Consider the following 17,882-nt stretch of genomic DNA (forward strand, 5'->3'; position numbering starts at 1 on the left):
AGGAAATTTGCGCACATAACCCGGAACCACTATGCAAATCTGACATTTCTACAGCCAGCATGAACAGGACTTGTGACAGACTTTGGCCTTAACTTTGCATGTGATGTGGACCAGTTGTTTACATTTCTAGAAATAGTTTATTATTGCATCTCTATGCATTTTCAATCAGGAAGTGTATTAGCATCAGCATAAGCACATACCCTGTACTACACCAGCACCAGAAGAGATTCCTGCATGTCAAAACCCAGCAAGCTTTTGTAGTATACAATTTCATAACTCTATGCAGAGGCCCCAGAGATGGGTGCTTCAAAGTTTGATTCTTTTCTTTAAAAATATGGTTTGGAGTAATCAAAGGGAAACATGTGTGGGAATTATTACAATATGAAATCAAGGTAAAGAGCACTATGGATTAAGTAAGGTTGATTTTATGAGAGCACATAATATGGTTATTGAAGTAATAAGCACTATAGTTTTAGTGAAAAGTTGATTTATCATGTTAAAGAGTTTATAAAGATGTTTAAAACATACAATAAAAACAACTATGACATAGTGGTGTGAGTAAAAGTAAAAATATAAGTAAAGAAAGCTAGGTTTTAATGGGGTAATCTTGTAACAAGTAGAGTAAAAAAAGAGAAATCTCTTGGCCTAATACAGTAGGCCAAGAGGTCTTTGGAAACTCCCCAAAGTTGCCAGGTGTGTGACAGAGAGTAACCTGCGTGTGTCCTGGAGTAACCTAAACACCTGGCATGTGTTTACACCATTATGTCATGGGAAAGTTGACAGATGGGTAGGACTTGTATCATTAACGTATAACACTGTAAAGTATAAAAGGAGATGCTTTGAGGCTGAAAAACTGTCTTTACCATCATGACTCGGACTTTGTTTTGTCTGTCAAAATAATCAAATCTCTATCTGCTTCCAACTTTGATGAATCCTCCGTGTCTTTTCACCTGAGGAATAATACTATTTGACCTAATTTAGACTCAATAACCTGACAAGTTGGAAACAATGTTATGATCAACACAACTTTCTCTTTGACTGAAATGCAACACTTTGTAAGAGCTGCTGTAGCTGTGAGCTCATCTATGGTAGGGTTTAGATTCTTTCTGGAGCTTTATGTGTTCAATGCAGCTTGTAAAGTGATGAGACAGAGTGGACCTTCCTCTATGGGGACAGTGGCACAGATTACATTACAAGTTTATGTCATCCTGACCCAGTGGGAAAAGTGCAGAGGAAGAGGCTGTTTAGAAACTCCTGGCAGCTTGAATGTATGTTTAAAATAGCTCAAATATGGACTGCAAAGTGTCGTGTGGACATTGTTGCATCAATATGACATCAAGTAATGTGGTCAAGTGGGTTGTTTGCAAAAACCTGGTCAAGCCAGCTCAGACATCTGTGTTTTTGCCATCAATGTCTAAAGAAATAAAAGAGGGCCAATCTTATGGGACCAGGACACTGATGGTATGTTTGTGTGTGGGGAAGAGGGAATGAGAAATGAATGAATAAAGATATTTGTTTTTGATTTATTGCTGCATGTATAATAACAGAAGACAAATGTGTAACTGCTGAATTGTTTTGAGCAGTCTTGGTCAGAACATTTGTTTTTTAGATGTGTTTGATATTTTTCTCTCTGACACACACATCTATTCCAAAGCAATACATTCATCATAGTCCAGGTGATACATTCGTCCGTACAGACAGGCAGTGACCAGCCCACTACTCATGTTTGAGTGTTTCATGATCACTCTGCCATCTGCAGCTTTTTTCAGGTACTCTGGCTCCTCCATGACATGATTGCTGGCCAAAACTGATGGATACACATATCTGGTCCCAAACTTCCCTTCCAACATGAAGTCCATTTTAGTCTCAGCCTCTTCTACCGCCTGTCCACAGGTAGTGAAATCCAACTGTGCACAGCGGACTAGTGCACACACCTGCAACAGAGATACAATGAATGTGACAAGAGTTTCATGAAGCAGTTTTAAATATGCAAACTTCTTTTCATTCATACCTGCAGGGCATAGCATCCGTCAACAGTGTGTGTTCCAGCAAATGCTCCCAAAGCGTAGAGCTCTTTACTGTTGTTCTGTGTTAACCGCCGGTACTGCAGGTGACAGCAAAAGCTGCCATTACACACCTCCACGTCACCTTCTGTCTCGTTTAGGAGCACGAATGTAAATGGATCGCACATCATGGATGAGATGAAGGTGGTGGAGGAGGAAGGGACTGAAGAACCAGTTTTGGGTGGAGTATAAGAGCTCTCTTTGATAGCATCCAGAATTTGTAGAGGTAGATTATATGAACTCATCATCATCTCCTCTGTGGCTACATTCTGCTTCACCCATAGTGGGTCTAAGACTGGCACCCTGGCCACAAGCAACCTGCCCTCTTCTGGGTCTCCTTGCTGGGCGTGGTGGTAGGTGGCAGAAAAAGGGGTGTAAATGCCACTTCCGCTCATTTTAAATTGGTCGAGACGGATGTTGGCTGATAGCAGGGTGACATCAGCACCCAAGCTGAAAGCCCGATGGAACTGGTTCGAGTCCAGAAGAGGGAGCGTGTTGTACCATGCTGTGGGGAAGATCAGCTGACGTACACTCTAAAAGGGGTTTAAAGAGAGGCAGATTTAAGGATAAAAGAAGACCCAACATGGGAATGTAGTTGGGTTCAGAATTTTAGGGGCTCTTTTCTACCTTCTCCACTAGGGCGACTGTAGGCTCATGGAAGAGTATGTCAAAGCAGATCAGGAGGCCGAACCTCCCAGCAAAAGGTGTATCAAATGTTATGATCTCAGGTTGTGGTGGAGTGTTAAAGGCCTCCTCAAAGAAAAGATTGTACTTGTGGTAACGGGCCACCAGCAGGCCATCTGAGCTGTATGACAGAAGTAAACAGTTCATGTAAACTATAAAATGATGTATTGGTGCACTCGCTGGATATCAGTGAAACTACTTCTATTTTAGTGTCTACACTGCACCTGAAAACCACGTTGGTGTTGAATTGCCAGCGTCCATCAGGGGGACAGGAGGGGTCAGTCTTCTGGGAGCAGGGCTGCAGGTCACCCATGTTGGCCACCATGTAGAGATTATAACGACGGGCCATACAACTCAACCTCTGGAGAACCTGTAGAACACAACCACACTCAGATTGTTCTTCCATGAGTGAAGACAAATAATTAATTCAGTAACAACATCAAATCTAAAAGTATGACTGTGCACCTCAGTGTTATTGTATTTGCCCGGTTCTGTGCAGGGGTTCCAGCTCTCCTGCTGGGGGTCAGGAATGGTTTCTAGGTAGCTATAGATTGATGAACGGCTGAAGTTGAATCCCTGAATACCAACTTCTGGAAACACGAGGATCTGGGCACCCTGACCAAGAAAATGTGAGGACAGAGAAGACTCAATTTACTATTAATTCTTACTATTTTTCTACTATAGTGATGAACTCATTCAGTCATGACATTAAATGCACTTTATGTGAGTATAAAGAGAAATACAACCACGCCTGATGACTGAGTTTATTTGGTAACACCTGTTTGTAGTACTACTTCATAAGAAATTACTTTTTTATTTAAGATTATTCTGACTGTGCTTTTTAAATGTGCTACAAATCAAACTGAAACTAACTCTTAAATGTAGTGCTATCTGGTGATGATCCAAGTTCAGGTAATGTTTGACTGTTTAGGTAAATAAAAAATAAAAAGGTGACATACAGGACAAAGTCTGTTAGACTGTGAGGAGTTTGACTTTGAGTACAAGTTACCTCCTTTGAAGACAGTTAAAGTCCAGTTTAAAAGCTTTCACAGCACATGAGTTTTGAAGGATATGAATATGAGACAAACAGAGCGAGTGATAAGAAATACAGTTTCTATGACCGAGGAAACAAACATGTCTCTGTCTTAAACTCTGTCCTGTTACCTGCTGAGCGGCCCGGGCAGCCTGCTCCTCGTAGATGTCCAGGTTTCTCTTCATGTGTTGCAGGGCGGCGCGGCGGGACAGGGGCCCGGGAGGGTTCGGGATTAAGTTGTGCTCATACACAGCAGCAACATATGAGGAGTCCACAACCGGCTCAGTCTGAGCCGAAGTTAAGAAAAAACTGACAATGGCCACAACGAAAGAAAACATGGTTTTCTTACTGAGGCAACGTTAACCTAGACGGACTGTTGTAGAGAAAACTCTCAGAAGAACTTGATAACAAATGACACGAAGGCAGCTGCTTCATAGCTTTATATAACCATTATTTCGACACAGTTACATAATCAAATCACCTGACTAATGGACCCAAACATCCTGAACCTTGTTATGATCACGTAGTCAGTGTTCTGAGTGTCACGTACAATTGCCAGGAACATGTAAAAAAATCCAAACTTGGCTAATAAGGTTATCTGGCGGAACACCTTTTCCATTGCACTTTTGTGTTGGGGTTTTTTTGGGGGTTTTCTTTTTTTACAATGTTACGGCTGCCGCCGTTTCGCCCTGCGCATATGTGTATCTAGTGTTTTTCCCCAGGTAAATACAGGTGTGCGGTTGCCGGTCTCTGGTTGGCCCCAAACTGGAGGAGGCGGGCACAACATGTTCGTCAGCTGCAGGGCCAGGATTGGTGCGGCATCTTTCCCACGCCGCCAATGACAGCGCCCCCGCAGCAGCATCACCGGGCATTTAAACCGGTTTTGTGTTTGGTTTACTGGGACTGGGCAGGGTTTAGTTAGTTTATATCTACTGATTACACGTAGACTATTTCTGTTAGACCCATTAGTTTAGAAGTGCTGTTTTGATGTGTTTTTGGTTATCTGCTAGAAGCTTAGTCAGTGAGGTTTTTCTTTCTCGTTTTGGTTTCTAGTTAGATAACATAGGCTCTGTTTAGAGTTCTCTTTTTGTTATATTTGTTTGTTCGTTTAATCAGCACTTGCTCGCCCTTAGTTACCTTTTGCCTCACCTCCTTTTGTTAAAACAATTTAAAACTTTCACTTAATAAAACACTTTTGTTTAATAACCTTTAAAATCTGGTTTTATGTTACTTCCTTCCATACCCCTTAATATGGTCGTAACAACAAGTACAGTGGATTGCAGCATAAAAGCTGTGAGCGCCTCAATCTTGTGATCTTGTTCTAATTACCTGCATGTGCATGAGAGCAGAGCAAGTTGCCATCAAGTCAGACACAAAGGGACCTGACCTGCTGGTGTCAAGACAACGAGGAAAAAAAAAAAAATTTCAATTTCCTTGAGGGAGTCATCCCACATTTCTCACACTTTTCATAGCCACTGTAATTTCTCCTTCACGCTAGGAAGGTGAGGGTGAGGCCAGGGGGTTGCAATCAGCAACTACACCGCTAGATGCCGCTAAATCTTACACACTGGACCTTTTATGAACTCACTTATTGGTTCTGTTCAGGGCTCCAAAACAAATATCTGTTATGATAAAAGACAAAAAAATAAACACTAACCTCTGTACTTCAAAGTACAGAGAAAAATCATAGGTATTTTAATACATAGTTAACAAATTTTTTAACTTAAGCTTTAGGACTACAGGGCTACAATTCCTAAAGCAAAGCAAAAAAAATGATGTGGCAGGCTAGTCTATTTTGCCAAAATGTCTTTGTAGCAACTCATAATGGCCCTTTTAGCTAGAGCAGTAGTACTTTGTAGAGTACCTACATTGTGCTATACAAATCTAACCCATGCAAACATACAGATGACAGAAGACAGCACACACACACTGTGGATCAGTTAGTCTGAGTTACCTTTTATTAGTGTTATACTGATCTGAGCACAATTGCTCACAAGGAAGAGTTTGATAAGCATGATGCAAAAAAACACCCTAAAGTCATTTTCAGTCGCGTAAAATGATCATGACATTCTGATTGATTTTTTTTTTTTTTAGGTTAAAGAAAAATATGAAAATAGAGTTGACAGTACATTTAGGCACACTATTAACACATACTGTACACAGATATGCACAATTTTTATTATCATAGATTATCATAAATACTGGGGTTTAAAAAAAAAAAGACAAGCCTTCCTATATGGAGAGGTGTGCAGAAAGTTAAAGGTGACACCTTCTCCTTCACCACAGGGACAAAATATTTACCTCCCAGTAAAGAGAGGCTCCAGTTCATGTCCTCCTGCTCAACCAATCAGAGTCCACCAGGGCTCTTTAAAATATCTCCAAGTTGACAAATATTGTTGCAAATGTGCAAAAAAAGTGACTCTCAGAAATTCACACCAGTTTTTTAAACATTGTTTGAAGCTAAATGTGACAAAATGTTGCTGTTATTTTCAGCGTGAGCCGCTTTACAAACGGCACCCCATAACATACAGGACAAAGTCTGTTAGACTGTGAGGAGTTTGACTTTGAGTACAAGTTACCTCCTTTGAAGACAGTTAAAGTCCAGTTTAAAAGCTTTCACAGCACATGAGTTTTGAAGGATATGAATATGAGACAAACAGAGCGAGTGATAAGAAATACAGTTTCTATGACCGAGGAAACAAACATGTCTCTGTCTTAAACTCTGTCCTGTTACCTGCTGAGCAGCCTGGGCAGCCTGCTCCTCGTAGATGTCCAGGTTTCTCTTCATGTGTTGCAGGGCGGCGCGGCGGGACAGGGGGACGCGAGGCTCCGGGTTCAGGATTAAGTTGTGCTCGTACACAGCAGCAACATATGAGGAGTCCACAACCGGCTCAGTCTGAGCCGACGTTAAGGAAAAACTGACAATGGCCACAACAAAAAAAAACATGGTTTTCTTCCTGAGGCAACGTTAACCTAGACGGACTAGTTAACGTTACATCACCGATCCTGAGAGGTCAGGAGTCCCACCAGAGGCAGAGGTAAACAGAGCTGACTCAGCTGGGTAAGTTTACAGGTGATAAGAAGCTCCCCGTGGGGATTGTAGTGTGTTTATGATATGAATATGGATCCACACAGTTTGTGCAGCAGCTCCATGTTTTACATTTCAAACATTTATCTGCACGACCGCCCAGGACGGATCACAGAAAACAGGATTTTCTCAGCACTAGCGGCAACCTAGCAACTAGAGGTAAACAAAGCTTTTATTTTGAAAATACAAAACAGGAAATTTGCGCACATAACCCGGAACCACTATGCAAATCTGACATTTCTACAGCCAGCATGAACAGGACTTGTGACAGACTTTGGCCTTAACTTTGCATGTGATGTGGACCAGTTGTTTACATTTCTAGAAATAGTTTATTATTGCATCTCTATGCATTTTCAATCAGGAAGTGTATTAGCATCAGCATAAGCACACACCCTGTACTACACCAGCACCAGAAGAGATTCCTGCATGTCAAAACCCAGCAAGCTTTTGTAGTATACAATTTCATAACTCTATGCAGAGGCCCCAGAGATGGGTGCTTCAAAGTTTGATTCTTTTCTTTAAAAATATGGTTTGGAGTAATCAAAGGGAAACGTGTGGAAATTATTACAATGTGAAATCAAGGTAAAGAGCACTATGGATTAAGTAAGGTTGATTTTATGAGAGCACATAATATGGTTATTGAAGTAATAAGCACTATAGTTTTAGTGAAAAGTTGTTTTATCATGTTAAAGAGTTTATAAAGATGTTTAAAACATACATTAAAAACAACTATGACATAGTGGTGTGAGTAAAAGTAAAAATATAAGTAAAGAAAGCTAGGTTTTAATGGGGTAATCTTGTAACAAGTAGAGTAAAAAAAGAGAAATCTCTTGGCCTAATACAGTAGGCCAAGTGTGACAGAGAGTAACCTGCGTGTGCCCTGGAGTAACCTAAAAACCTGGCATGTGTTTACACCATTATGTCATGGGAAAGTTGACAGATGGGTAGGACTTGTATCATTAACGTATAACACTGTAAAGTATAAAAGGAGATGCTTTGAGGCTGAAAAACTGTCTTTACCATCATAACTCGGGCTTTGTTTTGTCTGTCAAAATAATCAAATCTCTATCTGCTTCCAACTTTGATGAATCCTGCGTGTCTTTTCACCTGAGGAATAATACTATTTGACCTAATTTAGACTCAATAACCTGACAAGTTGGAAACAATCTTATGATCAACACAACTTTCTCTTTGACTGAAATGCAACACTTTGTAAGAGCTGCTGTAGCTGTGAGCTCATCTATGGTAGGGTTTAAATCCTTCCCAGAGCTTTATGTGTTCAATGCAGCTTGTAAAGTGATGAGACAGTGGACCTTCCTCTATGGGGACAGTGGCACAGATTACATTACAAGTTTATGTCATCCTGACCCAGTGGGAAAAGTGCAGAGGAAGAGGCTGTTTAGAAACTCCTGGCAGCTTGAATGTATGTTTAAAATAGCTCAAATATGGACTGCAAAGTGTCATGTGGACATTGTTGCATCAATATGACATCAAGTAATGTGGTCAAGTGGGTTGTTTGCAAAAACCTGGTCAAGCCAGCTTAGACATCTGTGTTTTTGCCATCAATGTCTAAAGAAATAAAAGAGGGCCAATCTTATGGGACCAGGACACTGATGGTATGTTTGTGTGTGGGGAAGAGGGAATGAGAAATGAATGAATAAAGATATTTGTTTTTGATTTATTGCTGCATGTATAATAACAGAAGACAAATGTGTAACTGCTGAATTGTTTTGATCAATCTTGGTCAGAACATTTGTTTTTTAGATGTGTTTGATATTTTTCTCTCTGACACACACATCTATTCCAAAGCAATACATTCATCATAGTCCAGGTGATACATTCGTCCGTACAGACAGGCAGTGACCAGCCCACTACTCATGTTTGAGTGTTTCATGATCACTCTGCCATCTGCAGCAAATTCCAGGTACTCTGGCTCCTCCAGGACATGATTGCTGGCCAAAACTGATGGATAGACATATCTGGTCCTAAACTTCCCTTCCAACATGAAGTCCATTTTAGTCTCAGCCTCTTCTACCGCCTGTCCACAGGTAGTGAAATCCAACTGTGCACAGCGGACTAGTGCACATACCTGCAACAGAGATACAATGAATGTGACAAGAGTTTCATAAAGCAGTTTTAAATATGCAAATTTCTTTTCATTCATACCTGCAGGGCGAAGCATCCGTCAAAAGTGTGTGTTCCAGCAAATGCTCCCAAAGCGTAGAGCTCTTTACTGCTGCTCTGTGTTAACCGCTGGTACTGCAGGTGACAGCAAAAGCTGCCATTACACACCTCCACGTCACCTTCTGTCTCGTTTAGGAGCACGAATGTATATGGATCGTACAGCATGGGTGCGATGAAGGTGGTGGAGGAGGAAGGGACTGAAGAAGCAGTTGCAGGTGGAGTAGAAGAGCTCTCTTTGACAGCACCCTGCTCCACCCACAGCGGGCATAAGACCGGCACCCTGGCCACAAGCAACCTGCCCTCTTCTGGGTCTCCTTGCTGGGCGTGGTGATAGGTGGCAGAAAAAGGGGTGTAGATGCCACTTCCTGTCATGATCATTTGGTTGTTACGGATGTTGGCTGCTAGCAGGGTGACATTGGCACCCAAGCTGAATGCCCGCTGGAACTGGATGGAGTCCAGAAGAGGGAGCGTGTTGTACCATGCTGTGGGGTAGATCAGCTGACGTACACCCTAAAAGGGGTTCAAAGAGAGGCAGATATAAGGATAAAAGAAGACCCAACATGGGAATGTAGTTGGATTCAGAATTTTAGTGGCTCTTTTTCTACCTTCTCCACTAGGGTGACTGTGGGCTCATAGAAGAGTATGTCAAAGCAGATCAGGAGGCCGAACCTCCCAGCAAAAGGTGTATTAAATGTTATGATCTCAGGTTGTGGTGGAGTGTTAAAGGCCTCCAACTCGCCAACGAAAAGATTGTACTTGTGGTAACGGGCCACCAGCAGGCCATCTGAGCTGTATGACAGAAGTAAACAGTTCATGTAAACTCGAAAATGATGTATTGGTGCACTCGCTGGATATCAGCGAAACTACTTCTATTTTAGTGTCTACACTGCACCTGAAAGCCACGTTGGTGTTGAATTGCCAGCGTCCATCAGAGGGACAGGAGGGGTCAGTCTTCTGGGAGCAGGGCTGCAGGTCACCCATGTTGGCCACCAAGTAGAGATTATAACGACGGGCCATACAACTCAACCTCTGGAGAACCTGTAGAACACAACCACACTCAGATTGTTCTTCCATGAGTGAAGACAAATAATTAATTCAATAACAATATCAAATCTAAAAGTATGAATGTGCACCTCAGTGTTGCTGTGTTTGTCCGGTTCTGTGCAGGGGTTCCAGCTCTCCTGCTGGGGGTCAGGAATGGTTTCTAGGTAGCTATAGATTGATGAACGGGTGAAGTTGAATCCATAAATACCATCTTCTGGAAATACGAGGATCTGGGCACCCTGACCAAGGAAATGTGAGGACAGAGAAGACTCAATTTACTATTATTTCTTACAATTTTTCTACTATAGTGATGAACTCATTCAGTCATGAAATTAAATGCATTTTATGTGAGTATACAGAGAAATACAACCACGCCTGATGATGAGTTTATTTGGTAACACCTGTTTGTAGTACTACTTCATAAGAAAATTGCTATTTTATTTAAGATTACTGTGCTTTTTAAATGTGCTACAAATAAAACTCTAACAAACCAACTCTTAAATGTAGTGCTATCTGGTTATGATCCAAGTTCAGGTGACTAAATATTCTCAAATGTATATCAAGTGATCATGACAGTGACTTCTTGAATAGTAATGTAATGTTTGACTGTTTCAGTAAATAAAAAATAAAAAGGTGACATACAGGACAAAGTCTGTTAGACTGTGAGGAGTTTGACTTTGAGTACAAGTTACCTCCTTTGAAGACAGTTAAAGTCCAGTTTAAAAGCTTTCACAGCACATGAGTTTTGAAGGATATGACTATGAGACAAACAGAGCGAGTGATAAGAAATACAGTTTCTATGACCGAGGAAACAAACATGTCTCTGTCTTAAACTCTGTCCTGTTACCTGCTGAGCGGCCCGGGCAGCCTGCTCCTCGTAGATGTCCAGGTTTCTCTTCATGTGTTGCAGGGCGGCGCGGCGGGACAAGGGGATGCGAGGCTTCGGGTTCAGGATTACTTTGTGCTCGTACACAGCAGCAACATATGAGGAGTCCACAACTGGCTCAGTCTGAGCCGACGTTAAGGAAAAACTGGCAATGGCCACAACAAAAGAAAACATGGTTTTCTTCCTGGGGCAACGTTAACCTAGACGGACTGTTGTAGAGAAAACTCTCAGAAGAACTTGATAACAAATGACACGGAGGCAGCTGCTTTGTGAATCCGAACCCCTTTACGTGAAATCTTCATAGCTTTTTATAACCATTATTTTGACACAGTTACGTAACCAAATCACCTGACTAATGGACCCAAACATCCTGAACCTTGCTATGATCACGTAGTCAGTGTTCTGAGTATCATGTACAATTCCAAGGAATATGTAACAAAATCCAAACTTGGCTATAAAGGTTATCTGGCGGAACACCTTTTCCATTGCACTATTGTGTTGGAGTTTGGAGCATAAAAGCTGTGAGCTCCTCAATCTTGTGATCTTGTTCCCATTACCTGCATGTGCATGACAGCAGAGCAAGTTGCACAAAGGGACCTGACCTGCTGGTGTCAAGACGAGGAAAAAAAAAAAAAATTAATTTCCTTGAGGGAGTCATCCCACTTTTCATAGCCACTGTAATTTCTCCTTCACGTTAGGAAGGTGAGGGTGAGGCCAGGGGGTTGCAATCAGCAACTACACCGCTAGATGCCGCTAAATCTTACACACTGGACCTTTTATTTTCGGTAAGGGAGATGTGACTGCATCTTCAACCAATACCGTGCCTGGCTAGGCATAACCCTGGGGGGGAGGGGGGGTCGAGTCCCCCGGCAGTCTAATCCTATGGCAGCATAACTAAGGGATGACCTGAACCAGCCCTAACTATAGGCTTTATCAAAAAGGAAAGTCTTAAGTCTACTCTTAAAAGTGTTGACCGTGTCTGCCTCCTGAACCCAGAATGGTAGTTTGTTCTTTTGGAGACTATAGGAACCACAAGGAACCCAGCATCCTGAGAGCGTAGTGTTTTTAGAAGGGTAGTAAGGTATTATGAGTTCTTTTAGATATGATGGTGCCTGACCATGAAGAGATTTGTAAGTAAGGAGAAGAATTTTAAATTCTATTCTAGATTTAATAGGGAGCCAATGCAAGGAAGCTAAAATGGGAGAGATGTGATCTCTGATCTTAGTTCCTGTCAGAACACGTGCAGGAGCATTCTGAATTAGCTGTAAAGTCCTAAGAGACGTATTGGAGCAGCCTGATAACAAAGAGTTACAATAGTCCAGCCTTGAAGTAACAAATGCGTGGACTAGTTTTTCTGCATCCGCTTGAGAAACAATGCGTCTGATTTTAGCGATGTTACATAAGTGGAAGAATGCAGTCCTCGAAATTTGTTTTATGTGGGCATTAAAGGACAAATCCTGATCAAAAACAACTCCAAGATTCTTTACGGTGGAGCTGGAGGCCAGGGTGATCCCATCTAAAGTAACTAAGACTCTAGAAAGAGAGTTTCTGAGGTGTTTGGGTCAAATTACAAGAACTTCAGTTTTGTCTGAATTTAACATAAAAAATCATCCAACTTTTTATATCCTTGAGGCATGCTTGGAGTTTAGTTAACTGATTGGTTGCATCAGGCTTGATCGATAAATATAATTGGGTGTCGTCAGCATAACAATGAAAATTGATAGAGTGATTCCTAATAATATTCCCTAAAGGAAGCATATATAAACTAAATAGAAGTGGTCCTAGTACAGAACCTTGTGGGACTCCATGACAAACTTTGGTATGCATGGAGGATTCATCATTGACGTGAACAAACTGAGATCGATCTAAGAAATACGATTTAAACCAGCTTAGAGCGGTTCCTTTGATGCCAATTTGATGTTCCAGTCTCTGTAAAAGAATGTGATGGTCAACGGTGTCAAATGCAGCACTAAGATCTAACAGGACAAGTACAGAGATGAGTCCTTTGTCTGATGCCATTAGGAGGTCATTTGTAACTTTGACTAATGCGGTCTCTGTGCTATGATGCACTCTAAATCCTGACTGAAAATCCTCAAATAGACTGTTCTTATGGAGAAAGTCACAGCTGATTAGCTACAGCTTTCTCAAGTATCTTAGAGAGAAAGGGAAGGTTTGATATTGGTCTGTAGTTGGCTAAGTTTGGCTAAGTGACTTTTTAAAGTGCTGGGGCCCTTTACGTAAAATCTTCATAGCTTTTTATAACTATTATTTCGACATAGTTACATAACCAAATCACCTGACTAATGGACCCAAACATCCTGAACCTTGTTATGATCACGTAGTCAGTGTTCTGAGTGTCACGTACAATTGCCAGGAACATGTAACAAAACCAAACTTGGCTATAAAGGCTATCTGGCGGAACACCTTTTTCATTACACTTTTGTGTACAATGGATTGCAGCATAAAAGCTGTGAGCGCCTTAATCTTGTGATCTAGTTCCTATTACCTGCATGTGCATGACAGCAGAGCAAGTTGCACAAAGGGACCTGACCTGCTGGTGTCAAGACAACAAGGGAATTTTTTTTTTTTTTCCTTGAGGGAGTCATCCCACATTTCTCACACTTTTCATAGCCACTGTAATTTCTCCTTCACGCTAGGAAGGTGAGGGTGAGGCCAGGGGGTTGCAATCAGCAACTACACCGCTAGATGCCGCTAAATCTTACACACTGGACATTTTATGAGTCAGGTCCTTTGTGCAACTTGCTCTGCTGTCAGCACATGCGGTAATAGGAACTAGATCACAAGATTAAGGCGCTCACAGCTTTTATGCGGCAATCCATGTACCAAAAGTGCAATGAAAAGGTGTTCCGCCAGATAGCCTTTATAGCCAAGTTGGTTTTGTTACATGTTCCTGGCATTGTACGTGACACTCAGAACACTGACTACGTGATCATAACAAGGTTCAGGATGTTTGGGTCCATTAGTCAGGTGATTTGGGTTAGTAACTATGTCGAAATAATAGTTATAAAAAGCTATGAAGATTTACGTAAAGGGCCCCAGCACTTTAAAAAGTCACTTAGCCAAACTTAGCCAACTACAGACCAATATCAAACCTTCCTTTCTCTCTAAGATACTTGAGAAAGCTGTAGCTAATCAGCTGTGACTTTCTCCATAAGAACAGTTTATTTGAGGATTTTCAGTCGGGTTAGAGTGCATCATAGCACAGAGACCGCATTAGTCAAAGTTACAAATGACCTCCTAATGGCATCAGACAAAGGACTCATCTCTGTACTTGTCCTGTTAGATCTTAGTGCTGCATTTGAACCGTTGACCATCACATTCTTTTACAGAGACTGGAACACATCAAATTGGCATCAAAGGAACCGCTCTAACTGGTTTAAATCGTATTTCTTAGATCGATCTCAGTTTGTTTCACGTCAATGATGAATCCTCCATGCATACCAAGTGTTGTCATGGAGTCCCACAAGGTTCTGTACTAGGACACTTCTATTAGTTTATATATGCTTCCTTTAGGGAATATTATAGGAATCACTCTATCATTTTCATGTTATGCGAGACGACACCCATATATTTATCGATCAAGCCTGATGCAACCAATCAGTTAACTAAACTCCAAGCATGCCTCAAGGATTAAAAAGTTGGATGATTTTTTATGTTAAATTCAGAACAAAACGAAGTTTCTTGTAATTTGACCCAAACACCTCAGAAACTCTCTTTCTAGAGTCTTAGTTTACTTAGATGGGATCACCCTGGCCTCCCAGCTCCCGACCTAAAGAATCTTGGAGTGTGTTTTGATCAGGATTTGTCCTTTAATGCCCAACATAAAACAAATTTCGAGGACTGCATTCTTCCACTTATGTAACATCGCTAAAATCAGAGCGCATTGTCTCTCAAGCGGATGCAGAAAAACTAGTCCACGCATTTGTTACTTCAAGGCTGGACTATTGTAACTCTTGTTATCAGGCTGCTCCAATACGTCTCTAGAGACTTTACAGCTAATTCAGAATGCTCCTGCACGTGTTCTGACAGGAACTAAGATCAGAGATCACATCTCTCCCCATTTTAGCTTCCTTACATTGGCTCCTATTAAATCTAGAATAGAATTTAAAATTCTTCCCTTACTTACACAAATCTCTTCATGGTCAGGCACCATCATATCTAAAAGAACTCATAATACCTTACTACCCTTCTAAAAACCTACGCTCTCAGGATGCTGGGTCCTTGTGGTTCCTATAGTCTCCAAAAGAAAAACTACCATTCTGGGTTCAGGAGGCAGACACGGTCAACACTTTTAAAGGTAGAAGACTTTCCTTTTTGATAAGCTATAGTTAGGGCTGGTTCAGGTCATCCCTTAGTTATGCTGCCATAGGATTAGACTGCCGGGGGACTCCACCCCCCCCCCCCAGGGTTATGCCTAGCCAGGCACGGATTGGTTGAAGATGGAGTCACATCTCCCTAACGAAAATAAAAGGTCCAGTGTGTAAGATTTAGCGGCATCTAGCGGTGGTAGTTGCTGATTGCAACCCCCTGGCTCACCCCACCTTCCTAACGTGAAGAGAAATTACAGTGGCTATGAAAGTGGATGACTCCCTCAAGGAAATAATTTTTTTTTTTTTTCCTCGCTTGACCAGCAGTCAGGTCCTTTGTGCAACTTGCTCTCTGCTGTCATGCACATGCAGGTAATGGGACAAAAGTCACAAGATTGAGGAGCTCACAGCTTTTATGCTCCAACACTCCAACACAATAGTGCAATGGAAAAGGTGTTCCCGCCAGATAACCTTTATAGCCAAGTTTGGATTTTGTTACATACCTTGGAATTGTACATGAACTCAGAACACTGACTACGTGATCATAGCAAGGTTCAGGATGTTTGGGTCCATTAGTCAGGTGATTGGTTACGTAACTGTGTCAAAATAATGGTTATAAAAAGCTTGAAGATTTCACGTAAAGGGTTCGGATTCACAAAGCAGCTGCCTCCGTGTCTTTGTTTCAAGTTCTTCTGAGAGTTTTATTCTACAACAGTCCGTCTAGGTTAACGTTGCCCCCAGGAAGAAAACCATGTTTTTCTTTTGTTGTGGCCATTGCCAGTTTTTCCTTAACGTCGCTCAGACTGAGCCGTTTGTGGACTCCTCATATGTTGCTGCTGTGTTACGAGCAACAAAGTAATCCTGAACCCGAAGCCTCGCATCCCCTTGTCCCCCGCGCCGCCGCCTGCAACACATGAAGAGAACCTGGACATCTACGAGGAGCAGGCTGCCCGGGCCGCTCAGCAGGTAACAGGACAGAGTTTAAGACAGAGACAGTGTTTCCTCGGTCATTAGAAACTGTATTTCTTATCACTCGCTCTGTTTGTCTCATAGTCATATCCTTCAAAACTCATGTGCTGTGAAAGCTTTTAACTGGACTTTAACTGTCTTCAAAAGGAGGTAACTTGTACCAAAGTCAAACTCCTTCACAGTCTAACAGACTTTGTCCTGTATGTCACCTTTTTATTTTTTATTTACTGAAAACAGTCAAACATTACATTACTATATTCAAGAAGTCACTGCATGATCACTGATATACATTTGAGAATATTTAGTCACCTGAACTTGGATCATAACCAGATAGCACTACATTTAAGAGTTGGTTTGTTAGAGTTTTATTTGTAGCACATTTAAAAAGCACAGTAATCTTAAATAAAATAGCAATTTTCTTATGAAGTAGTACTACAAACAGGTGTTACCAAATAACCATCATCAGGCGTGGTTTTGTATTTCTCTGTATACTCACATAAAAGCATTTAATTCATGACTGAATGGAGTTCATCACTATAGTAGAAAAATTGTAAGAATAATAGTAAATTGAGTCTTCTCGGTCCTCACATTCCTTGGTCAGGGTGCCCAGATCCTCGTTTATTCCAAAGACGGTATTTATGGATTCAACTTCACCCGTTCATCAATCTTATAGCTACCTAGAAACCATTCCTGACCCCAGCAGAGAGCTGAACCCCTGCACAGAACGGACAAACACAGCAACACTAGGGTGCACATTCATACTTTTAGATTTGATATTGTTATTGAATTAATTATTTGTCTTCACTCATGGAAGAACAATCTGAGTGTGGTTTGTGTCTACAGGTTCTCCAGAGGTTGAGTTGTATGGCCCGTCTTATAATCTCTACTTGGTGGCCAACATGGTGACCTGACCCTGCTCCCAGAAACTGACCCTCCTGTCCTGATGCGCTGGCAATTCAACCGCAGGACTGTCTCTGTCGCCCTTTGAGTGCAGTGTAGAACTCAAAAGAAGAGTAGTTTCGCTGCTAATCCAGCGAGTGCACCAATACATCATTTCGAGTTTACATGAACTGTTTACTTCTGTCATACAGCTCAGGCCTGGCTGGTGGCCCGTTACCACAAGTACAATCTTTTCGTTGGCGAGTTGGGGCCTTAACACTCCACCACAACCTGAGATCATAACATTTAATACACCTTTTGCGTGGGGTTCGGCCTCCTGATCTGCTTTGACATACTCTTCTATGATGAGCCCACAGTCACCCTAGTGGAGAAGGTAGAAAAAGAGCCACTAAAATTCTGAACCAACTACATTCCCATGTTGGGTCTTCTTTTATCCTTATATCTGCCTCTCTTTGAACCCCTTTTAGGGTGTACGTCAGCTGATCTACCCCACAGCATGGTACAACACGCTCCCTCTTCTGGACTCCATCCAGTTCCAGCGGGCATTCAGCTTGGGTGCCAATGTCACCCTGCTAGCAGCCAACATCCGTAACAACCAAATGATCATGACAGGAAGTGGCATCTACACCCCTTTTTCTGCCACCTATCACCACGCCCAGCAAGGAGACCCAGAAGAGGGCAGGTTGCTTGTGGCCAGGGTGCC

General features: G+C 41.8%; 2 protein-coding genes and 1 pseudogene across 3 annotated transcripts; 1 reads left to right on the top strand and 2 right to left on the bottom strand.

Moving 5' to 3' along the window:
* Positions 1-1,503: 1,503 nt before the first annotated feature.
* On the bottom strand, positions 1,504-6,742 carry LOC104939816 (biotinidase-like). 2 transcript variants are annotated; one of them, XM_027286819.1, is made up of 6 exons: positions 6,515-6,742; positions 3,213-3,362; positions 2,972-3,117; positions 2,691-2,868; positions 2,012-2,596; positions 1,504-1,934 (listed from the first exon to the last, which is right to left on the bottom strand). In XM_027286819.1, the coding sequence occupies exons 1-6, from the start codon at positions 6,725-6,727 to the stop codon at positions 1,644-1,646; spliced, it is 1,563 nt and encodes a 520-aa protein (XP_027142620.1). In that variant the 5' UTR covers positions 6,728-6,742; the 3' UTR covers positions 1,504-1,643. The 2 variants fall into 2 exon arrangements, with proteins under 2 accessions (XP_027142620.1, XP_027142621.1); XM_027286820.1 differs by lacking the exon at positions 6,515-6,742 and adding an exon at positions 3,912-4,216.
* Positions 6,743-8,526: 1,784 nt separating this feature from the next.
* On the bottom strand, positions 8,527-16,272 carry LOC109139332 (biotinidase). Its single transcript, XM_019262657.2, has 7 exons — positions 16,259-16,272; positions 10,944-11,026; positions 10,186-10,335; positions 9,945-10,090; positions 9,658-9,841; positions 9,035-9,562; positions 8,527-8,957 (listed from the first exon to the last, which is right to left on the bottom strand). Exons 2-7 carry the CDS (start codon positions 10,995-10,997, stop codon positions 8,667-8,669), a joined length of 1,353 nt encoding a protein of 450 aa, XP_019118202.2. The 5' UTR covers positions 10,998-11,026; positions 16,259-16,272; the 3' UTR covers positions 8,527-8,666.
* Positions 13,821-17,882, top strand: part of LOC113747208 (biotinidase-like) — a 6,792-nt pseudogene continuing 2,730 nt past the window's right edge.

This window comes from Larimichthys crocea, chromosome XIII (genome assembly GCF_000972845.2).
Source record: "Larimichthys crocea isolate SSNF chromosome XIII, L_crocea_2.0, whole genome shotgun sequence".
Lineage (NCBI taxonomy): Eukaryota > Metazoa > Chordata > Actinopteri > Sciaenidae > Larimichthys > Larimichthys crocea.